Below are 24,980 nucleotides of genomic sequence, written 5' to 3'. Positions count from 1 at the left end.
AACGCAAATTGGTCTTGAGTTATAAATATAACGAGATATAAATACATCGAGTTGAAATCTCGGGGAAATCTCGCGAGAATAAAGGCCATTTGGAGACGTGCGAGGCGATAAATAAACATATAAATACGAAGCGTTCATGTTTGGCTACGATTTGAAAGTTTTTTGGTTATTTCCGCTTTTTTTACTATTTTCTCTCTCTTATTTCGCCATGTCTTCAAAATACGCATCGGTAGATTTTGAAGTTTTCGGCAATGTTCAGGGTATGTAGCTCAGTGTCAGTCAGTCAGTGTGTGTGTGTGTGTGTGTGTGTGTGTGTGTGTGTGTGTGTGTGTGTGTGTGTGTGTGTGTGTGTGTGTATATATATATATATGTGTGTGTGTGTGTGTGTGTGTGTGTGTGTGTGTGTGTGTGTGTGTGTGTGTGTGTGTGTGTGTGTGTGTGTGTACGAGATGTCCCACAATCCTCTGCGCTCTGCTACAGTCAGCTGTAGAAATGATAAGTAAATGCAAACAGGTGAAATGTTATAATGTAGTTGCAAATAGGTTATAAATATGAATATATTGATATAATAGGTTAAGAATTGTTATGGAATGTATTCTCTGTTATTACAAAAGATAATTTTTTTGTATAAAAAAAATAAATAAATAAACTCGTTCCTTCTTGGTAGTGTATTAAAATATAAATGTGCATTAATGCAAATGACCACGAGGTGGCAGCAAATACAACTCGTTATAACGTCATGAGCATTAAAAAATTATTATTATTAATAATAATAATAATAATAATAATAATAATAATAATAATAATAATGATGATGATGATAATAACATGCCCAGAAATCACATTATTTTTAAGCCTAGACTATCAGTCTCCCAGTTAAAAAAAATAAAGCTCTGAATTTTTATGTTATGAATTATACTGATAATTAATCACTGAGCTGTATGTATTTATGTAAAACTGCATTGTTCTTTTTGTTTCACTTTTATTTCAGGTGTGTGCTTCAGAATGGTAAGAAAATATTACAAGGAAAATGTATTCAAAGAATGAAAACTTTGTAACGTTCTGTTATAGGAAAATAATCAACAATTCTATCGTGTGCTGAAGCGAAGTTCCAGTTTCCTTCCTGAAATTGATTATTTTCCTGTAAAAGGACTTGCAATTGAATTTTTATACTACAGCAATTTAGTACAATTTATGAATTAAAAAATGAAGTTTACTTTTTTATATGTATTTGTAGTTATATTATGGAAAGTCTGACAAACAAGTAACTTACAGTTATAGCTGCTATATACAGTCGTTTCCTCACAAGGATGTATTTTTAATTCTTCTTCTTGAAGAAGTATGTTCTTGGTATATAAATGTTTACCAAAATGTAAAGATCTGTTATTACAAAATGCTTTTTTGTGAAAGCATGTGTAAGTGTTTGTGTGGTTATGTGACTGCAGTACACAGAGGATCAGGCAAAAAAGCTGGGCGTGAACGGCTGGGTGAAGAACACCAGGCAGGGCACCGTCATCGGCCAGGTCCAGGGACATCCGGAGAAAGTCAATGAGATGTGAGTACTACGATTTCTTAATGATCCTCACACCAGTTGCAAATGTGCCATTAAGTGCAAAAGTTTGCATCCCTAATAGTTTCTGTGTGAATGAAATAACATATTTACATTTGGTCATTTACAAACATCTTAGCCGTAATAACTGTGTTGATGAATAAATAAAGTGTTCTGGACACGTACATATCCATTAAACCTTGTCTGTCAAGTGTATTTAAATATTTTAACCTATCCTTATAATTAAAAATCCTGACACAAATCTTGGAAAAGCTTGCATCACCCTGCAGTACCTTCTACGAACAGCAGGAGGTGCACCTCACCTAATCTTGGCGTCATAGAAATCTCTAGAATACAGTTGTTTTGTTTTGTTTTTTTCCTTTGAGCCATCATGCTCTTGGATCACAGCATATTAACTACACCTCCATCTAAATCCCTGGGAGGGGAAACGAGCATGTGTGTATCACTGTCTCCCATCCATCATGCTCCATTATAGAGCATGGTTTTAATTTAAAAAGCCATTGTGGAAAGGAAGTGAGGTAATTTGTCCTGATGCAAATTTTAGAACCCTTCCCTGAAATATGGAAGTGCTTTGCTTTAAAATAAATAAATAAATAAATAACATCCATTTGTGAACGTGTCCAGCTTCATAGGACCAGACGCAGGGTAGGGCGAGGACAGATGATGTCATAACATGAGCCTGGGCTGGGGCGTCTCACAGGGCTGGGAAGTGTATGACATCACAGTTACCTAATGTAAACCAGACATGAGAGTGCGAGAGAGAGAAAGAAAAACCCTCCCAGTCCCTAGTGATTGTCTATGTGGAAAGCAGGATGTTGTGTGTGTTTATGTGTGTGTGTGTGTGTGTGTGTGTGTGTGTGTGTGTGTGTGTGTGTGTGTGTGTGCACTGATTTGTGCATATAGCCACAATTACAAATGGTACAGGCAATAAATGGCGCAGGCGTGTTCACTGGATAATGATTTGTTGTCCGATTGAATCGTGAGCATGACCACATGACAAACGCATGATTCTCTCTGATGCACAAAATATCATTATTTACATTTCTTTCTCCTTTATTAATAATAATCATAATAATAATAATAATAATAAATAATAATAATAACCTCTTATATTTATTATTGTTCAGTGTTTGAGGTGATCAAAATTGTTTCAGTTTTTCCGGGGGCAATTTTTATTTTTATTTTTTTAAATTACAGTCTAAAATCAGAAATAGAAATAGAGAGAGAGAGAAAGAGAGAGAGAGAGAGACATAGTGTGCATAGTCACTAAAAAGCTTTTCTCCATCAGCCTGCTCTCTCTTGTTCTTCATTCCGGCTCTTGAACCGGACGTGAGGGAGACCAGAAATGCGTTTGCTCATTAAATATTTAACCAGACAGAGACAACTGTGCCGTTCCCCAATCCTTTAATACTCTCTCCTCCTTTCTTCTCTTCTTCCTTTAGCTGTTTGCTTTTCTTTGCTTCTCAGTAAAAGAACACAGAGCTGCAACGATTCTTCCCTCAATACAAAAAGTCAGATTATGTACATTTTAATTAAAAACTAGCTGTTTCATACTCGATCTTGGTTGTTCAGGAGGTTTAAAATCACGTCTACATTAATGGCATATGTACATTAATGCACTAGCTTTTTAACTCGAGCTCTATGAGATGCTCCACTTTAAACATTCTCTACTGGTTAAGCTGGTGACGTTTTTTCCTGAAGTTTATGACTGGATAAATACATAGATGTACACGTTGTTTTCCTGTAACAGCACATTCTGAAAGGGTTTTTGTTTCTTATGTTTAATTGCGTGGAGTTTGCATGTTCTCCCCGTGCCTCGGGGGTTTCCTCCGCGTACTCCGGTTTCCTTCCCCGGTCCAAAGACATGCATGGTAGGTTGATTGGCATCTCTGGAAAATTGTCTGTAGTGTGTGAGTGAATGAGAGTGTGTGTGTGCCCTGTGATGGCTTGGCACTCCGTCCAGGGTGTATCCTGCCTTGATGCCCGATGACGCCTGAGATAGGCACAGGCGCCCCATGATCCGAGAAGTCCGGATAAGCGGTAGAAAATGAATGAATTAATTTTTAATTGCATGTGTGCGTGTGTGTGTATGTGTGTGAGTGCATTTGTGTGTCTGTGTTTGTGTGTGTCTAACGAGTGTGACGTTGAGAGCAGTTGTCCCAGCATACCCTCATCTCTCTCTCTCTCACACACACACACACACACACACACACACACACACACACACACACACACACACACACACAAACACAGGAATAACATCCTCAACTGTAAAAAAGACATCTCAGTGAAACACACCGAGTGGGATTCAATGAGACATCTTTTGCCTCATCATGACATGACATGACTTTCCACAAAAAATACTTTATTACTCAGTGACACACAGGGCATCGTGCCGTTTGGCATCATCATCGCTGGCTGCTATAATATCTGCCTGTTTTCACCACGTGAGAAACCAAACATTCTGTCCGAGCCAGTGTGGGATCAGGGATGTTTCAAACCGGTGCCGTTCTGTGGCTAATCATTCAGCTGGAATAAATTCCTTCCTATCTGTGTACTTCAATGTTATCAGACTTCCGCAACAGCAAGGCAAGGACACGACTTCTTTCCTTTACAGCACAATAAACACACACACACACACACACACACACACACACACACACACACACACACAGGCACTTCCAGGAAAAGAGGAAGGGTTGTTCATATGGTGAAAGTAATGGAAAGTACTACAGTAGGTGGTCACAAACATAAGTGATAATCAGAGGTCAGCCAAACGTAGCTCTTAGCTCGTAGCTCGTAGTTCTTTGCTTTTGGCTCCACTACGTGCCCCGTTCCTCAACTGGACGCAAACGCAACAATAAATCATACGTCTGTTTAAAACTCTCTCTCAGGGCTGGGTTTCCTGTTTTTACTGAACTCCACCTAATCAGTGAGTTAATACTTCAGACGGAATTCAAACTCCAACCAAACAAATCAAATAAAATGCAATAAAAACAAAAACATTGTTAGAAATCAGAAACTTAGATAATGACCCAAATCATATACAGTGAACAAGCAGACATTTAATAATAATTAAATATACACATAGCAAAAAAAGACTAATAAAGCTTACAGAGAAGAATTTGTTAGCATAAAAATAGCACTTTTTAGTTTGTTTGTCTGATATTAGAGACTAATATTCAGAGCTTGAGGGATCTGTGTAGTGAGTGGGTATGATAATTGGATGGATGGACGGACGGATGGACAGATGGCTTTTTCATATCAGCTCAAAAGCCTGAGGTGAACGGACATTGAAATCTTCACTTAGTACATTACTTAAGAAACAAAATCATATCCATGGTGACCTATTTATCGACCATAAAAGGTAAACGTAAAGTAAACAAGCAAATCAGATATTTTTTATCGATACCATACTGACTTTCTAATGTCTGAGTGTAACTCGTATTCCCGGAAGTGTTATAAGCTGAGTGAATCTCTCTCTCTCTCTCTCTCTCTCTCTCTCTCTCTCTCTCTCTCTCTCTCTCTCTCTCTCTCTCTCTCTCACACACACACACACACACACACACACACACACACACACACACACACACACACACACACACACACACATACACACACACACACACACACACACACACACACACACACACACAGAGCCAGTAAAAGGCCAGGATAATGCATTTACAGGTCCTAAGAGGAATAAGTGCATGAACTGTTCTGCCTCTCTGTGTGTGTGTGTGTGTGTGTGTGTGAGAGAGAGAGAGGGAGGGAGAGAGAGAGTGAGTGTGTGTGTGTGTGTGTGTGTGTGAGAGAGAGAGAGAGAGAGAGAGAGAGAGAGAGAGAGAGAGAGAGAGAGAGAGAGAGATGCTTTCATGTGTAATCTGATTTCTCAGACTCTTCTGATGCTCTTACTGATATAGTTGATGTTGTTAGCTTTCCCTCACATGCTGCTCTGCTTTGGATCTTTACAAAATGCCATCGGGTGCAAAAGTTTAGATCCCTACCCCCATTTCCAGGATTTTATGGCTAACATAATGTTAATTTTCCTTACTATTCCACCCCTACAGTGTAAAAAGCCATTATTTACAATTAATATGTGTGTGTGTGTGTGTGTGTGTGTGTGTGTGTGTGTGTAGGAAGCAATGGCTGAGAAACGTCGGCAGTCCCAGCTCTCGTATTGACCGTGCTGAGTTCACTAACGAGAGGGACATTTCTAAACTGGAGGTCCGCGGATTCGGCACTCGTTATTGAATTCGGCCTCCCAGACGACGGCTCCTTAACCTTTTCAGAAAGTATCCATGAAGAATTCAGTCACACCGTCCTCCCTGCTGAGTCACCTTCATTACAGACTGTTTCACACCATGAACTTTATCTCTAAGTCCACAAAGTTATTTAACCAAAACCTTAACTACTACACAATGAATCCATATATATATTTATACTGTATATTAGTCGATTTGAAGTATGTATAAAACTATAATACAAAGATTTACAAATTAAAGAGGCTATTTGTATTTTATGTTTATTATTTATTTACTTATATACTGAATTTGTTTAATAGCACAGAATTGGCAAATGATTATTTGCCTTTTAACAAACCCCTTGGAATTAAATCATTATACTGAAACTTAAATTCTAATCACTGATGTTCTCATTTCAACCCACGTTTTGTGGTTTTGATGGTACAAATGAATGAAGCAGCACATGTACGCTATTTGTTCACCACCATTTGGCCACCTGGAAAACTACCAGAAAACAAAAATGGCACTTTTTTGTTTGTTTGTTTGTTTGTTTGATTGGCAGATTCAAATTGCTTAAACTTTTTCTCCACAACAACTCACTTAATATACAGATATATTATATCGAAATATAATATACTGTATAATTATTTTATAGTTGATGTTTGTATTATTTTTGACAGCCATATGAAATGTAGCACACAAAGTATAATAAACCATTTTAGTTTTTTTATAACTATATTAATAGAAAGTTTAAACGTAACAAACAGTAAGTACAGACTGTATAATATTGATATTTATATTATTTTTGTCGGTCAGATTTTTGTGGTATTCTGTTAAAAGGATTCCGTCAGTAATAACAGTAACAACATGTTTTTTTTTTTATTATCGTGTCATTTTGTAATTAATTTTTTATTAGTAAAAGCAATAACAATATTTTTTCAATTTTTTTATCATTTGTTTAATTAGTAATAGTAATTAGTAATAGTAATTAGTAATAGTAATTAGTAATATCATAATACTATGATTTTATTACCTTGCCCCGTTTTTTAGTGGAAAAAAAGGCAAAAAGGGAGGAGGAAGCACCCAAAAAAATTATGAGATTATGAAGATTATGAGAAAAAAACAAATTATAGTTATATTATTCAGGAATGGGGAAGAATTGGTATAAAAAGTAAAGAAGAAGAAAAAAAACAGCCAAATGGCAACAAAAGCAGCTAAAACGACGAAAAATGAAAACAAAACAGACAAAAATGCCAATTTATTCTATTTGTGCTATACTTTCTAAAATACTTTTTTTCACCATCACATAAGTATGAGAAATGTGCATATAAATACATGAAGGCTTTAATAAAAATACATAGTTGTAAAAAAGTAATAGAATATACAAGGCAACATAAACTGTAAATGTATTGAAAATATCTGTGATGTTCCTCTGCTGAAAACAGAGAAGAGCACTTAGAGATATAATGAGGGATATGATGATGAGGCTCGAGCTGGAACAAGACACTAATGCAGAAGATGCTGATAAGCAACTTTCTTATGAGCGCTCGGTGCGGTTATCTTCCAGGTCCTCCGGTTTCTCTTCCCAGTCCAAAGACATGCATCATGGGCTGATTGACATCTCTAAATTGTCTGTATTTTAGAGTGAGTGTGTGTGAGATTGCGTTCTGTTTACGGTATTTGGCAGACGGACTTATCCAGAGCGACTTACATTTAATCTACTTTTTAGAAAACTAAGCAATTGAGGGTTAAGGGCCTTACCCAGGGGCCCGGCAGTAGCAGCTTCGTGGACGTGGGATTCAAACTCATGACCTTCTGATCAGTAGTCCAACACCTTAACCACTAGTCCTGTGCCTAGATAAGTCAAGTCAAGTCAAGAAGCTTTTATTGTCATTTCAAACCATATATAGCTGTTGCAGTACATAGTGAAATGAGACAATGTTTCTCCAGGATCATGGTGCTACATAAAACAAAAGACAGGGCTAAGGACTTGTACAGTGAGTAGTCTTGGGTAGTAAAGGTTGGTTCTTTGGGGTTGTGGAAATCTAGTGGTTCAGGAGTTGGACTACAAATAAGAATTTTGCAAGCTGTTCTGCATTCTGCCACTGTTGGGCCCCTGAGCAAAGCCCTTAATTCCTTAAAGCTCTGCATAATGGTGTCTGCCAAGTGCCATAAATGTAAATCTATGTTGTTCCCCAACTTGTGCTCTGGTCCTCTGGGATATACTCCAGGCTTCCCATCATATTCCATGTGTGTAGGTAAGATATCAAATGCTATATTTACGTATATAATTTAACCAGATTTTGAAAAACTTTAATCGCAACAAAACCTAGATCAGTTCAGGAAAATGTAATGTACATGTACAGACATTCAGAGCTAAAAGTAAAGTGTAGTACAGAATACAGTACACAATGTGAGCATGTGAAAGCTTCCTCCAGGCTGGCACACTTACAGTACAATCATCACTATAGCATGAGCCGTGCCCTTTCCTTTCTATCTGATTACAGATTACAGCAAATCAGGTGATTAATACCTTTACATCCAGTGCAAACTAGAGCAAGCATCCGTATCTCTGGTCAAATCCTTTCACATCTTGCACACTTTTACATTGCTAATAGCATCACAGCATTAAGATCGTTGTTAAAATGGTTCTATGGTAACTTTGCCTTGATCCTACTTTTATTTTTATGCTTTTTAGAAACTGGGCACAGATCTTCTTCAGATCATCTTTCAGTTAAATGAAATATCCACCAATCACGAGCCTTCTTTGCTTCGTTGCCATGGTACATCTAACCTGCCTCTTCTGTTGCATTATGATGCACTTTAAATCTGCATTTTCTTAAGAGCAGCCTTATGAATACCGTCACCAACACACATGCAAACTTCTCAGAACCTTGTTTTGTTTTGTTTTTCTCCCAGCATGCTCTATTGCTGCAAATCTGCACACATGCAGGTTGCAATCCTCTTAGCTGACAGAGCTAAGATTAGGACAGAGGCTTATCGTGGCCATGAGATGACAAGGAAAAATCCAGGACCTGTCCATGGAGTGAGATGAAAAAGTGCAGTTACTCCTCTGGTGCTGCTAATGTCTTTAACGCTGTGGTCAAATGATAATGGTCTAATGGTGGTAGCAACACATATTAAAAAAATGTTTTTATTTAACGCTAGAGCAGGAGAAAGAAAAACTGATTAGTGATGAAAAGGAAAGAAAAAATACATTAAAATAAATATATAATAATAATAATAATAATAATAATAATAATAATAATAATAATAATAATAAATGTGTCATTTTTAAAGGAGTAGAATACAAAAAATGTATGTGCATATCTACAAATTAAAAAAATATATGTAAAATAAGAAAAATTATTCAATGGCTGTATTTTGTGCTATTTTTCTTATTGTAACACACACTCAGGACTCATATGATGTCTAATACAATTCTATAGGATGATAAAATATAAGAGCCCTGAACACTACAAATACAAATGCATTCCAGTAATATACCTAACACACCATGTTGAGTTTAACTACATCAAGTATTTTAAATGACGTCTTTGTCATTTTTAGAACATAAATGGTGGACTATTCATTCATTCATTCATTCATTCATTCATTCATTCATTCATTCATTTTCTACCGCTTATCCGAACGTCTCGAGTCACAGGGAGCCTGTGCCTATCTCAGGCGTCATCGGCATCAAGACAGGATACACCCTGGACGGAGTGCCAACCCATCGCAGGGCACACACTCTCATTCACTCACACACTACGGACAATTTTCCAGAGATGCCAATCAACCTACCATGCATGTCTTTGGACCGGGGGAGGAAACCGGAGTACCCGGAGGAAACCCCCGAGGCACGGGAAGGCGGAGGCGGGAATCGAACCCCCAACCCTGGAGGTGTGAGGCGAACGTGCTAATCACTAAGTGATGGACTGTTTATGCTTTGAATGCGTTTGCAAATTTATGGTATTTTGTTTTAACCACAAAACCCTCGAGGAAAGTTTAAAATATGAAAGTGATGAAAACCACTGGTAATATATCATAAGATCGTTTTTTTGTTAAGAATTATTAAGAAGAACCTTTATAGTAAATTTATATTTTATTTACATTATAGTAAATTCTTAGTGTCATCTTTTAATGTAATGAAATCGTCACCATCGTTCATGCCTAGAGTAACCACCCCAGGCCGAATGTTCCCTTATCTAATTAGTGTCCACCTCCATCATATTGTTTTTTTTCTGTCACTGTTTCCACAGATTAGGTGAAAGTGGTTGTGATTCAATGATGTCTTAATATAGCAGAACGATGCATTCGCTGTATCATTTCCACTCAAATACCCTTAATGAGCACTGATCAAGTTACATGTCAGCTTGGAAAAAATATCAGGAAGGCAAATCAGATCAGAACAGACTGCAAATTGGGTCGTTTTCCAAACGGTTGTCTTCTAACTCATTTCCAGAAGGCAAACCAGTGAAAACTGGTGTATGACTAATGCAAAACAAAATCATTAACTAGCATACAACAAGCATTAATCTCCTGAAGTTATATTAATACTAAAATGCTGTTAATTCTCTGCCACATTTTACTTGTAGTTGTTTAAGCACACAGAGACAGCCCTGTATACCTGCAACTATCGATGTGTCGTTTGCTGCGAGTCAACTCTTCGAGCAGATTTATTTCTTTTGCTAATTAGAAGGTATAAAAATATTAAATATAAATATTTACAGTATCATAAACGTCTTTAGTCAAAATTTTAAAATACAGCACACTTTGAATGTTTTAAGAAAAACCTTAATGTCGAAAGAGTCGAGTCTTTTTGTTGAGCTGAGCCGAATGATCAAACGACTCACTGAAAAGCTTCCTATTAATAATATTGCATTTCTTTCTGTGCAAACAAATAATGTCTTCTAAAGGAAAAAAGATATCCTTGTGTTTGATTTTGGTTTTTCCTCAGTAATTCAATATCAAGTTACACTATTAGCTTGCCATGCTATCACTAACTGACCTTTACTCATAATGCATAAAATATATATATATATATATTCTTTTAACTCTGTTTATATCAGTATGGGTATAACAAAAAGTGCCAAGTGTGGTCAAGTGTTAAATTACACCTGGTTGCCTAGCAAACTCAAATAATAAAGGGTACTCGAAAGTAAGGGACTAAGTGCCGTCGGTGGAAGTAAACATGTATCAGCGTGCAGAGATATGCCTGCCCCGAAAGAAGAAGGTTCGAGAAGCATTCCGGTATGTACACCTGAACACACATACACCTGTATGGTAGCTTAAATACACCTGTTGAGTAAAATGTGTGTGTATATTATAATATAAAAAGGGTGAGCATGTAATTCCTTCTGAAACCCTTAAAGCCCGTATTCATAAAGAGTCTAATACTGATCTCAGTGAGCTCCTAATTTAGCTCAGAAATGTCTAACTAGGAATCTTATCTTCAGAGTGATTCAGAATTCAGATCTCAGAGAAACTTTGAGTAAAGAAAATACTTTTATCTTAGAGAGGGGGCGGAGCTTAACCTGTTACTAGGTTAACACATTCTTTTGAAGATTCTTTTGAAGATTCTTTTGTGATTGGTTGTCCAATAAAAAGAATTTAAATAATTTTTATTATAAGCCTTCGATTTCTGCAAAAACAATCCATAATCTAATCTGTATCATCTTATTAACTCTATCATTATTAAATCTTAATAACTTTATCATTATTAAATCTTATTAACTCTATCATTATTAAATCTTAATTACTCTATCATTATTAAATCTTATTAACTCTATCATTATTAAATTGTATACAATACATGTCTTCTCCCTCTTTGGCTTTTGGCCATTTTCTCCTCTGCTAAAGAAAGTCTTAATCCTCTTGAAAGTCCTTCTCGCTACTTCTAACACTTTTTGACCTTATGAACTCTTTTAATTGTTAAGACACTTTATGAATAATGTGACTAACTTCTCTTTTATTTTTAGTATAACTTCTCTTTTATTTTTAGAATAACTTCTCTTTTATTTTAAACGCCCACATTTCTAAGAATTATCCCAGAAGTTAATCACTAGGAGATACTTTTTACATTAAGAATTTGAGCCCTGGTGTTCAACCTGGTGTAAAGAATTTTTAAAATCAATTCATCATAAATACACCTTTAAAGCATTATTAACTGTATCCTACTTATTCCTAACATGAAATTCACTAAATCACACTAATTAGACAGCATAAAATATTTCTACATATTTCATAATATCTGTCATTATCATTATCTATTACACAGCCTGTATGTAACCCTAATATGATAATAATAATAATGATAATAATATGATCAAATGTTGTTGTTGTAAAATATATTGTCCATCTATTTAACAAAGCAAAACGGACAATCATCGATATGACGAGGTTTTTCTGTACCGAGATGTTTCTATAACATTTATGGAAGGAGTCTCCAGTGTCAGTGCTTTTTAACACCACAGGACAGAGGACAATTTTTTGTCTCATAAGTCATATTCTAACTTCTCTTAAGGACATTACCCAACATTTAACAAAGTAATCTATACCATACTTGATTAAATTAAAAATAGCTTTAACAGAAAATAATGTAACCGTCCCAACATGATCTGAGTGTTAAGATGTTGTAGATCTAGTGTTTCCTCGCCACGTCTGCTCTCTTCTCCCAGCTCAAACACCTACAGGATATTTGATGAAAAAGCCCCAGAGCGATTAAATCCCGATGAAGTGATCAAAGACCACAAATATGCATCCCGAGATCCAGAAGTGACAGAGACGCTAAAGACACACAATGTCCCACAACCTTACAATGTCAAGCTCATCAGGACCAATGCGAGGTTCCTCAACGAGCCCATTGTTCATATGGAAACGGAGAACACGAAGGACGAACAGGTTTACGTTGCTTTAGACACATTGTGTGGTGTCTGTGTGTCATTAGCTTTGCTATTAAAATGATAATGCTTTTTTCTTTTATTATAATATCTACTAGTCTAAATGGTGGCTGAATACACCAGAGAAGAACGACCCTAGAGAAACAGCATACAGCATGGAGAGTACTCAGAGGCGTGACTACCAACTACCAACACACATTCCAGTGACCAGGGTTCGAGAGGAGAGAAATAAGCTTCCAGCTACTGGAATCAGTGAGCAGTGTGTGTGTGTGTGTGTGTGTGTGTGTGTGTGTGTGTGTGTGTGTGTGTGTGTGTGTGTGTGTGTGTGTGTGTGTGTGTGTGTGTGTGTGTGTGTGTGTGTGTGTGTGTGTGTGTGTGTGTGAGAGAGAGAGAGAGAAAGAGAGAGAGAGTGTGTTTTATGTTTATGGTATTGTATGTGATTATTAATTTATCAAGCCTCTGAGAATGAAGAAATCACAAAACCTTTAAGGCAAGGTTGAATTTATAGGCAGTTTCAAAAGTATTGGAACCCCACCCGAAAATGAGTAAAAAGCAGCAGTTGTGACTGAATATATATATATATATATATATATATATATATATATATATATATATATATATATATATATATATATATATATATTATTATTTATTTATTTATTTTCTTAGAAACTGAAAATATATATATATATATTCCTTATTTAGCTAATGTTAATCTTTTCATGTTTTTACATTGCATTAAAGATCTAATTATCTTATAGTCAGCTGATGATTTGTAGAACTTTCTAGATGATACACATTACTGTGCAGGCCTATTAGTGAGGAAAGATTTTTTTTTTCTCAGGGAAGATTCTTATTTTTTAAAGCAAATGTTTGTGGTCATTTTCCTATTCAAAGAAAGGTAATATCTGAAATGGAACAATAGGTAGTTGAACACACGTAATGTACACCTCTAGCTTTAACCAAATACGGTGAATTTTTTAAATGTTGAAGAGCAAATCACACAAAGTGGGCTTATTTGGATAACACCTTGTCCACCTGAGGATCGTCAGCCATACTGAAATTGTTTTAAGTATGTAATGAAGTGTCCAACATTCCACACTTTGGTTGAATAAATGCATCAAGGTTCTTGAACTGGAATTTTTAATGTGAACAAATTATAGTAATCACACTAGTTTTAGAACAAAACATGGAGTTCAGCGCGTACGTCTCCGATTGGGGACGTTACTCTTGACGTAACCTCCTGGAAGAGACAACCAAGTTTTGTGCTCAATTATTCTTGTTAATGACCCCATCGATTTTCACATTTTCCCACACTTTTGTTGAGAGGTGCCAAGATTATAACACAGATGTTGTAGCTTAGTGTTTAACGTGTCGGACTATCAATAAGTAAATTGTGAGGTCCATCATGATGCTGCTCCTGGGCCACTGATCTAAGCTCTTAACCCTCAATTGCTCACTTGTGTAAAATGAAATAAAAATGTAAGTTTCTCTGGATAAGAGTGTCTGCTACAGTAAATGCTGTAAATGTAATAACATTTAAGATTGTTCCTGATCTTTGCAGTTCCAACACTAAGTCCTCTTGGCCAGCCTAAAGAACTTGTGGAGCACATGTCCTTCATTCACCAGTATGACTCCAGGAGAATTCACAACCAACCCTATCAAGGAAAAGTAAGATTTATAGACACTTACATACTTACTAATGGTTTTTTTTTGAAACGTTCAAATATCAAAATAACATAGAATACATTTTAAATATTTAATCTCTATATGTCATCATGGGATGGGGCTTTAAACATGATGAACAACATCTTTGACACTAGTTCAGCTTCAAGTTAGGATGAATGCCTAAGTTCAAATATTGTATAATTTTAGTTGAAAACAAAGTGCACAGAAACTTGTCTGGCATTTTCACATAATCAGACAACAAATTTTGGAATTGGAATTGATTATAAATGTATTCACACATTTATGGAAGGTCTCCAGTGTCGTTCTGAAGGAACATTCAGGTGTAAAGCTCTAACTTTACAACACAGGCTAGGGCACTTTTTTTTTTTTTTGCTAATATGATGAACTTCTAAAATAATTGAGCTTTTCTAAAGTTTCACTGTAATGAAAATTCTTTAGTTCACTTCTAGAGACTCACACACAGGAATCTGGCTAGCATGAGAAAACCCGGTCTTCTTTACAGGGTTAGTTTGTTCCATCTATTCCATTAATCCCAAAGGTCCAAAGGAAAAGCATGGAGGAAAAATATTTTCCGGCCATTCAAACTTCACACTTTCACGTATTGCTCGTCTTTGCCAGCGGGATCACAAGATGTTAGTTATGGTACCGATCCGGTTCACACCCTCTGACCAATTCCATTTGAGAATTCAGTATATTCAAACTGTATTAAATTTAAAAATGTATAAATATCTTTTGCACACCTCCAGGGTTGGGGGTTCGATTCCCACCTCCGCCTTGTGTGTGTGGAGTTTGCTTGTTCTCCCCGTGCCTTGGGGGTTTCCTCCGGGTACTCCGGTTTCCTCCCCCAGTCCAAAGACATGCATGGTAGGTTGATTGGCATCTCTGGAAAATTGTCCGTAGTGTGTGAGTGTGTGAGTGAATGAGAGTGTGTGTGTGCCCTGCAATGGGTTGGCACTCCGTCCAGGGTGTATCCTGCCTTGATGCCCGATGACGCCTGAGATAGGCACAGGCTCCCCGTGACCCGAGAAGTTCGGATAAGCGGTAGGAAATTAATGACTGAACTATTTTTTGCTATTAGAGCTCCGCCTATAAACTGTGTGAGCATGTGCTACTAGAATCCCTCAAGGATTTTCCTTTTTCCAAAAGTTTCTATGCAACTTGTAAGAACGAGATTTTTCTTTCGAACTCTTACCAGCGAAGACACATATGTGATGACTTTATGTGACAGCCGTACTCATGTTTGACGCATGTGTATCAAAGAAAGCTTTGGCGGATTGCAACGGACGTCTTGGCTGCACGTTAATTTTTGCATAATCTTGAAATCCTGACAACAATTACTGCCTGCGTCTTCTCAGGCAAACCTTCTTTTACATGTTTTTTACTTATTTCTGCCCCAAACACTACCCCCACCCTCACCACCCCACCCCATTCCATGCACCCAGTTCTGTAAAGTCAGAAGATCAGCGATACTAACATTATGAAAGCGAAGTATTGTGCCTTCTGGCATGCCAATGAATTTAGATGCAACTAGTCATATAGACAAGATTATCATTATTAAGTCCAAAACAAATCCAGGACCACAATCTCAGTGATTAAGCTGTTTTCTAGACGAGTCCAAGTGAATGTAAAAATGTCCCGAGACCAGAATCATGTCCTACATCCCTATATGGACTTTGTATACTCAGCTTTACCTATAATTTAGCGTTTAACAGAAAGATGATTGGCACAACTGGCACAATCAGTTTAGTGCTTAATGTTAGTTTTTTATTAGTTTTGTTTTGTGATAAGTGGAATTTTTGCTAATGTGGTTGTTGCTGGATCGCTTACTTCACAAAAATGGAGCCCAGAAGTTTCAGGATTACAGTTAGTACAAAATGCGATAATGAATATATTGGGTTTAGGCATTAAATCAGTGCCTGAAGCTGTCATGAAACCACATGTGTTATCTGTCCTAACCCTGCCCTGCACTTACACACACACAAACACACACACATTTTCATTGTACTGTCCTGACAGCGGGGAGGAGATTTGATCTGGAACGGCTTTTGGCAGCTACGTGACTGTGATCTGTTCACCACAGCTGCGTCGTTCCTTGTCCAAACCCAACCCTTTTGCACTGGACTTCTCTGGTCTGTTTTAAATCTGTTTTATGTTTGCTTCCCTTCTTCTTATTATTTTTCTTTTTCTCTCTCTCTCTCTCTCTCTCTCTCTCTCTCTCTCTCTCTCTCTCTCTCTCTCTCTCTCTCTCTCTCTCTCTCTCTCTCTCTCTCTCTAAAGCGTCATGGAGCTTTTGTGTGGAGCGAGAGGGGGGCAATGGGGCCCAGTGCATTCCAGAGCTCAGAGGGGCTTCGTTTAGACTCAGAGGGGGAAACATACAATATGAACTCTTCCCAGCATGCCCTTCAGTCCTCTCCACAGATGTATGTGTCCACTGGGACCTTCTCCACCCAGTCAAGCCCAGACAATGGGAACTCCTACAACAGGAATGGCAAGAGAGCAGGTATCCCCACTTAGTCCGGTGAAATCAAAGTCGCAACAGGAATTACACAGTGAATCATCCTGGTTTTATATGTCTATAATAATGAAAATAATAAATGTACGTTTCTTTTCACAGATGTGTTGTGCATTGTTTTTATTAAAAACATATTTGCTGACTGAAATTACGTGTTTTTTTTCACACAAAGTTTAAACAGCATTCATTCTCATTCATCCTTCATGTCTTGACCCACCCAGTAAAAGCCATTGCTGTTCTATATGTTACAGTAATGCCTCATCAAATATGAATGCATTAAGGATGCACTGTATGGAAAAGAAATTGCAGTACCGAAGTTTAAATGCTTTAATGGAGATGCTAAAAGTCCACCCACACAGGCCGCATTCTCATAACACAGAATCGGAACCATTGTTTATGTCCAGTTGTTTGTTTAAGCCGTAATGCACTTGTCTTTGACCCTGAACATCATGCCAAAAAAGAAAAAAGGCTTGTACAGTTTTTGTCTTGCATGCTTTATTTTTCACCCACAGATATAATTCAAGTTCAGTGTGTTTACTGTGTGTATGAACTACAGTATATTTACACATCTGGTTTAAGAGTTTTGTGAGAAAACTCGTACGTTAATTGCAAAAAAGGGCATTTCTCCTCCACCCCCCCACCTACCAAGTGAATATTGTTTATAAAGATTGATTCTCCTTGTGTTTTAAATTTTTGCATGTGTGTTTGTATGTTTGTGTGTGTGTGTGTGTGTGTGTGTGTGTGTGTGTGTGTGTGTGTGTGTGTGTGTGTGTGTGTGTGTGTGTGTGTGTGTGTGTGTGTGTGTGTGTGTGTGTGTTTTTCACCCCGCCCCGTAGCTCAGTGCAGCAGTTGGGCAGAGCACTGATACAGACTGAAGAAAAGCAGAAACGATCTTCATAATGAATCACTTCACTGATTCGATTCTCTCGAACAACTCACATTTGAATCGTTTGATTACACAGAGCACCTTGCAGAAATATATATATATATTTTTATAGTTTTCCACTCTTTATATAACGGTAACTCATATTCAGTCCTTTATACAACCTAAATATAAACACACTTATTATATACTAGTACATTTTTTTCAGTTTTAATGTAATAAATGTAACCAAAGCCGTATATTATAGTATAGCCGAGTTGTTTGTGATAGTGTAGCTTCATTTATAGTTATAGTTTATATTGAACATTTACACACTATACCCAAGGGCACTTGTGTCAAAATTGAATCGAAGTCTTAAAGAGTCGATTCACTTGATTCGTTTCAAAGAGTCGTTCACTCGCTGTAGTGTAATAAGGAGGCAGTGCGGATCGGAGCGGTCACTCCCAGTGCTTCACTCACTCTCTCTCACACACACACGCACGCACACACGCGCGCGCGCAGACTGCGGACTCGGAGAGGCGGTGAAGTTCGTCACGCACTCTTTAATAGGTAAGTGCGAATAAATGTCAACACGTGAAGGTGTAATAACACTGGTGTTCGTTGAAGCGTATTGGCGCATATTGAGATGGATGCATGGATGGACGCGTAGAGGAGAGAGAAAATCGGACTGTTTAACAACTACTTTGCGTCTATGAAATCAGTGTCAACACTGCGGCTCACGTTGATCGTCACTGCTCGTGTGCGTGGCTCATTAATTCCTCCGACGTGTTGCGTGTGTGTTCATTTCCAGGAGGTGCGTATAGGATAACGGTAAGGTTACAGTAGCCTAGATGGGAACAGGCGTGGCCATGCTGTAGTTTATTACTGGGTGGGTTTTGTCGTGTTGTTGTTGTTGTTGTTGTTGTTGTAATGCATTTGCCAATTTAATACCTGATCACCTCTGTTGCGTACTAAACACCAAAAATCTCCAGTGTCACTATTTATTTTATCTGCTGCGCAAAAGCAATGCGCACGCTTGCGCGCGTTTATGTTGATGTTGCGCCTCTGCAAGAGCGCGTTTTATCTATCTATCTATCTATCTATCTATCTATCTATCTATCTATCTATCTGTCTGTCTGTCTGTCTGTCTGTCTGTCTGTCTGTCTGTCTGTCTGTCTGTCTGTCCGTCCGTCCGTCCGTCCGTCCGTCCGTCCGTCCGTCTATCTGTCATGGCTCAACCTGAGCTTACAGATTGCACGTGATTTTCACACCTCCAGCTGTGTGCGGACATTTAAAAAATTGATTTCCACCCCCGAAGCTCTTGTGAATGGTGAAACTACAGCACTGGAGGCATGTCGGAGATGCGGTGATTTTTTTCCTCCCTGCTCTTGAGGAGGAGTTGTGGCCATGAAGCCATTCTGCGCTGCTGCACTGCGCTGCAGCCTTTATTATTCATCCAGCTCTAATTCTGCCCTTTTCACGAGAACGTTTTTACACGCCATGTTAAAACGAGCAAAACAGTCCCGCCATGATGTCATCCTGCCACGCACATCCCTCCCAGTGCAGCTCTCTAGGCAACGGAACAGCCCAGTCGCCATAGTGATCCCTGGCCTCATCTCAAATGGCTTCCTGTTCCCTTTAGTCTAGTGCGCTAGCCGAGCCAGAGAGCCAGAGAACGCATGCTAACTAACTTATTTCTCTTCATCAGTTTAAAGAAGTGTTGGTTTCTTTCTCTAATCAGTTTGATAATTAACATTGTTCTTATAAAATCAGGAACCGAATCAAAAATCATCACCATTCATCAGTCAATTAAATAATCCTGCTTTAACTGGTAGTGGGTCCGGAGTTTATCCCAGGAACACTGAGTGTTCACCAAACAGATGAATTCCCACACTCATTCACACACTCGTTCACATCTACGGGCAATTTAGAGTCGTCGTAGAGAAGTTGGAGGAAACCAGAGACACCAGAGGAAGTCCTCATGAACAGAGGGAGAACATACAAAATTCCACACACAAGTAACTTACGAAACGGTCTGGAACGGCATCATATCACCACAGGATAGTTCATTTATTGGACATAAATTTGTTCTTTAGTGTGTTTACTACAGTCACTTTTAATTTTTTTCCTACACTCTCCTGATGCTGTGTGTTGTCGGAGAACAATACGTTTTAGGTTTTTTTCTGTCTACTTTGTGTCACACCAAGTGAGAACCCCGCAAATAAGGGAAATATTTTTGACTGGAAGTTTTGGGTTAGAAAATAGACCAATAGACTACAACAGACCAGTAGAGGCTGTTCTGGTGTGGGACAGTGCTATGAGGTACTGCACACTGTGTATGTTTTTCATTACTGTGAATCATTATATACACGTTTGACGTGTCCGCCTGTGAAGACCATAGATGTCTTAAACATCTGGTCTGCCCTGTCAGTAGTTCTGTTATATTTTACTTGCATATTTTAATGAATTAAAATATTATGATCAGTGAGGTTATGTAGCTGCGTTCGACTACAGCTTGTAACTTTGAATTTCGAACCGTAAACATACTCGTTAAGACGCACTTACACTGTCAGTTTAAATGAGATTATGCAGGAATTCACTTTTCAGACACTTTATTTGGTTTAATTTATAACTTTAGCCAAAAAGTAACTAGGTTTTGAAAAGCTAAAAATAATTCAAATGTTATCAGAAAAATGACTGTTGTTAGCTTGTTGCTGGTTCTAGCAAACAAACAAACGAAATTTTATTGCTTTCATGGTGGCATATGTATTCATTGGAGTAACTCCACATTCTTTTAAGTTAAGTCAAACACATTGTGAAACAAGTAACATATAGGTTGATTCATGAAATTAGCATGCTAATGATGCTAGGCTGCTATGCATGACAAACCTTACATTCTAAACCTTTTGTTATTCAATACTGATTCCCCTGACTGTGTTTAGAGATAATTTGGCAGGGATTTTTAAAGGTGGGATCTTAAGGTGATGAGGAAGACATCAGAACTTGTGAGTCACTGGAATATCAAACAGAACCAGATGGCTAATTGCAGCAGCAAGTGTGAATTCAGGCACCACCGAGTGCTTAAGGCAAGATCTGTAGCTATCAGGCTACAGTAGCATATTTGAAATAGCCATTAAAAGCTGAAGCAGTGCGTAATGATTTGTTTAATTCTGATTAATCGCTCACTAAGCAAGCAACTTCATTGTATGACCTTAATATAATAACAATGTTTAATAAGAATAAAGTACATGAAACTATTGTTGTGTGCTAATTTCCAAACGCTTGATTACATGTTAGTAGTTTTTGTAAGATTTGTAAGACACCTGATATAGGTATCAAATTTCAATTTTATTCTAGAGAAAGTTTTGTTAGTCAGGGATTCTGTGCACATTGTTGAGAATTGTCTGCTCGTTTGTGCTTGCTATGATGATTGTGTCAAAGTGTGTAAAGTGGGTGGTTTTGCTAATGTCTGAAGAGCTGAATGATTGAATAAAAAATAAAAAATAAAAGGCCTTTTTTAAAAAAGTTAGATTAGAGTAATGAACGCGTAAAGGATTTCATGTGTTCCAGTGAAAGTTCTGTATTATTGACGAAAGTAAGAGTTCAAATCACTGACCTCAACCCTCAACACCTCACTTTTACACTTGTATTCTACTCTGTTCTCCCTTACTTGCAAATAGCTTCAGATGAAAGCAACAACCAAACAAATAAATGAACATGTAATTTCATTGGGCTCTCTGAAGTTTTGGGGCTTTCATGGGGTGACATTTAGCATTTTAGAGCTTAACGTTAGCGTTTAGCTATCTTTTCGAGACAGTGTTTGAAGAAAATACTGCTAAATATTTGCCCCAATCTTTATAATCTATTTAAATTCTAAGGGGCACTTGTTGAATTCTGCCAAACATCATTAACATAATTTTCCTCAACACCATTTTAAAGGGAGCAATTAACATGGTTGTTAGGAGTGTTGCAGTGATGACAGCAAAACCTTCAGAAAGCGTGATTAATCTGAACTAATTGGAATTCCCTCAGTGTTGGAAGATTGAAAATCTCATTCATCTCATCTCAACACTTTAACTGATTTTTAGTCATTTAATTGTTTAAAATTTCCATAATATAGTGACACATTTTAGGATATTGACAGATTTCATCAACTGCCCCAGATGTCAATTGTCAGTGGGTTTCAATTAATATTAGACTATAATTCTAGTCTGTGATACACTAAAGATGTAGTGTATAGAGATTAAGTTGAAAACTACACAAGAGTGTTCCTTTAAGTGTTTTGTTTTATAGATAGACATGTAGAGTTATCTTATAGAGGTATCTATTCTCTCTGAGAGTCGGCTTAATTGTAATGGAGAATCACTGTGTGTGTATGTGTGTATGTGTGTGTGTGTGTGTGTGTGTGTGTGTGTGTGTGTGTGTGTGTGTGTGTGTGTGTGTGTGTGTGTGTGTGTAATGAGACAGTCGGGTATTCCTAATACCCAGGAGATGACCAACTGGGGCACATGAGCTTGGGAGAACTTGGGGATTTTTTTTTTAAATGTCTGTGTCCTTATTAGCAAACAGCGCAACATTTTATTATATCTCTTCCCTTATTATATCTCTTCCCTGGCTATCAGCAGCAAGAGAATCCGAAATCCCGCTTCATCTTAGGTTTCCAGGAGGTCGTGTTTTTATTACTAGCGACCTGTTGGATAACTTAATTAGCTTCACAGCAGAGACGGTGTTCGAGTGGGACAGGTGGTATTTTTTGCTTGTTCACTGGGAGAGAAAGGAGAAAGAAAAGGGTGTGTTTGGGAAGGAGGGTGTGGAGATAATCGTCGAACGACCAGCTGTCACACAACGCTGACGACAGGTGAGGACCACATGGTGTCCACAAGTGGCCCGGTTGCACAAAAAGGGGAGGAGGAAAGCATGCTTGGGCCGAGTTTACGTTATAATCCATAGTCTGCATCCTGCCATGTTTCTCCAGCTGTCTCTCACGGGACTGACTGGAATTTTTAGCTTTTATTTTTGGTCCTTGAGAACCTATTTGAGCTGAGGGCCATTTGGAGTATTCTGGGTTTTACAGTATTTCTTTTTTGGTCCTCATGTGGCCTCAAAGGAAAAAAACTAATTACATCTTTCATTTAGTGGCCTTGAGTCTGAGTTTGGACAGAAGGAGTAGAATTTGAGTTAGGTTACGTTTAATAAACAAGTCACATCACTTACAGTATGTTACAGCAGATAAAGCTTCTTCCTTCTTCCTTTATTAAAAATAAACATTAACAGTAAACTCCACTGTCCTCAAGATGTCAGGGATTGTCAAAGAACAACTTTAACGCTGACTTACCAAGTGCTGACACTGGAGACTCCTTCCTTAAATCTAAAGTAAACACCTCCTTACAGAAAACTTTATCATATCAACTATCAACATTTGATGTACTGTATATTTGAACATATGAAAACCCCCTTACCGTTCCTCAATGTTTTGCTTCGCTTTAAACACTCAAGAAACATTTGTACAACATTTCTGCAACGTTTTGTTTAGCTCTATAGCTCTAAACATTCTCGAAACATTCCTACAACATTTCTGCAACGTTTTGTTTAGCGCCAAATATTCTGGAAACATTCCTACAACATTTCTGCAACGTTTTGTTTAGCTCTAACTATTCTGGAAACATTCCTACAACATTTCTGCAACGTTTTGTTTAGCTCTAAACATTCTGGAAACAGTCCTACAACATTTCTGCAACATTTACTTAAGCCCTAAACATTTTGGAAACATCTGCAATGTTTTGTTCAGCTCTATCCCTAACAACACTGAGAAAACAGAGAGCTGATTAAAACATCTTTACCGGAAATAAGTCAAAATTCTAGCTAAGCAGATTCCCGTATTAACTGATATGTTCGCTTAATGTATTCAAATGAATTACAGCTGCTACGATTTTTATTAGCAGCACTGTTTTTTTTTCCAGCATTACCAAGCCGATTACGCCCGTATTTATCTGAAGAGTAGGTCTAATTGCAGAAGAGATATTTGTGTGCTGATGGTGTTTGTCGGAGCAGAGCCATAACTGACGTACTCGCTGTTGTCTGAGCCCAAAGTGAATTAGAGGAAATGAGAGAGACCCTGAGGGACTGGGCGAGGTCTGCAGCCCCAGACCTCTCCTCTATTCTCTTCATCGAGTCTTGACAGCCTTCTCATGTTTCATCTTCTGCCTCAACACAAATGTGCAATTCCTTCTCTTAGTTCTTAGATACCAGAATTTTTCATAAAGACATCCAAAAGGCGTAGTATCTTGTGTTTTTTTTTTTCAGTTAATAAAGATAATAAAGTAATGTATATACTCAGAGGTAAGAAGCAGTAATGTCTTTCTAATACACACTACTCACCCCCAATCCCAGTTCTATTAAACAGTTTAATTCATTTAAAGATGGTATGTTATCCATCCATCCATCCATCTATCCATCCACCCACTCCTCCAGATGGACGCTTAAGTTCAAGTGTACAGCTGTGTCATGATGCAAACCTGGACCACTAGACCATTCAAAAAAATTCCAACAACACATGGCCACCAGAATCGACCCAACATCAGGCTTCTAATTCACAAAAGAGACATTAGCTCTCGCTCTGGTGTAATAATCACAGAACAGAGGTGTCAGCGGGGTCAGAAAGGAGGCTAGTTGTTAGCAAAAAAGTGCTAGACATTTGTGAGATCTTAGAATTATGTCATTTAAAAAAAAAAAAACAATAATACCTGAGTGAAAGTTAATGTGTTAGCAAAATGTTAGCTAGCTAACATCAGTACAATGAATGTATGCTTGAACATTTGTGAAGTTCAGCAAATTGCTAATTAACTACTGCTACAATCTTATTAAGAATTAGAGAAGTCACGCTTTAATTATGGTTGATGATATAAGCAGCCATCTTGAATTGACAGCACATGTTAATCTTGAACAAAATAACCACCAGATATTTGTCTACATTTTTAAGCAAGAATTTATAAATGCCTGTTTCAGACATAAAGAAAACATTAAAAAAAAACATTTATTGTAAAGTAATAGATTTTATGTCTTACGATTAAGATTTTTCTTGCAAATTTGTTTGATTTATCAAGTTTGATTTATCATCGCACAATTTTTTTTCTCCAAATTCTTAAATCTCGCAATTCTAACCGTCTTTCTCACGTATTGCACGATTTTTTGCTTTATTTCT

At 37.6% G+C, this 24,980-nt stretch overlaps 3 protein-coding genes across 4 annotated transcripts in view; all 3 read left to right on the top strand.

The window, feature by feature from the left end:
• Nucleotides 1-54: 54 nt before the first annotated feature.
• On the top strand, nucleotides 55-6,200 carry acyp2 (acylphosphatase 2, muscle type). 2 transcript variants are annotated; one of them, XM_027153201.2, is made up of 4 exons: nucleotides 55-260; nucleotides 992-1,008; nucleotides 1,446-1,555; nucleotides 5,710-6,200. In XM_027153201.2, the coding sequence occupies exons 1-4, from the start codon at nucleotides 137-139 to the stop codon at nucleotides 5,822-5,824; spliced, it is 366 nt and encodes a 121-aa protein (XP_027009002.1). In that variant the 5' UTR covers nucleotides 55-136; the 3' UTR covers nucleotides 5,825-6,200. The 2 variants fall into 2 exon arrangements, with proteins under 2 accessions (XP_027009002.1, XP_027009003.1); XM_027153202.2 differs by lacking the exon at nucleotides 55-260 and adding an exon at nucleotides 439-513.
• Nucleotides 6,201-10,970: 4,770 nt separating this feature from the next.
• Nucleotides 10,971-17,040, top strand: LOC113646783. Its single transcript, XM_027153276.2, has 5 exons — nucleotides 10,971-11,067; nucleotides 12,495-12,717; nucleotides 12,815-12,968; nucleotides 14,281-14,387; nucleotides 16,683-17,040. The coding sequence occupies exons 1-5, from the start codon at nucleotides 11,009-11,011 to the stop codon at nucleotides 16,917-16,919; spliced, it is 780 nt and encodes a 259-aa protein (XP_027009077.2). The 5' UTR covers nucleotides 10,971-11,008; the 3' UTR covers nucleotides 16,920-17,040.
• Nucleotides 17,041-18,199: 1,159 nt separating this feature from the next.
• sptbn1 (spectrin, beta, non-erythrocytic 1) overlaps nucleotides 18,200-24,980 on the top strand; it is an 84,451-nt gene continuing 77,670 nt past the window's right edge. Inside the window, exon 1 of the mRNA XM_047810609.1 lies at nucleotides 18,200-18,349. The gene's annotated coding sequence lies outside the window, so the exon portion shown is untranslated. The remainder of the gene's footprint in view (nucleotides 18,350-24,980) is intronic.

This window comes from Tachysurus fulvidraco, chromosome 2 (genome assembly GCF_022655615.1).
Source record: "Tachysurus fulvidraco isolate hzauxx_2018 chromosome 2, HZAU_PFXX_2.0, whole genome shotgun sequence".
NCBI classification, from domain to species: domain Eukaryota; kingdom Metazoa; phylum Chordata; class Actinopteri; order Siluriformes; family Bagridae; genus Tachysurus; species Tachysurus fulvidraco.
The sequence above is the reverse complement of the archived record's forward strand: the minus strand, read 5'-3'. Positions and strand labels throughout refer to the sequence as shown.

Excerpts from the sequence above, each read along its gene's own strand:
- acyp2 (XM_027153201.2), top strand. The coding sequence starts at position 137 with ATGTTTGGCTACGATTTGAAAGTTTTTTGGTTATTTCCGCTTTTTTTA. Across the intron at positions 1,556-5,709 it reads CCGGAGAAAGTCAATGAGAT|GAAGCAATGGCTGAGAAACG; the intron begins GTGAGTACTACG and ends GTGTGTGTGTAG.
- LOC113646783 (XM_027153276.2), top strand. The coding sequence starts at position 11,009 with ATGTATCAGCGTGCAGAGATATGCCTGCCCCGAAAGAAGAAGGTTCGA. Across the intron at positions 11,068-12,494 it reads AAGGTTCGAGAAGCATTCCG|CTCAAACACCTACAGGATAT; the intron begins GTATGTACACCT and ends CTCTTCTCCCAG. Across the intron at positions 12,718-12,814 it reads AGAACACGAAGGACGAACAG|TCTAAATGGTGGCTGAATAC; the intron begins GTTTACGTTGCT and ends AATATCTACTAG.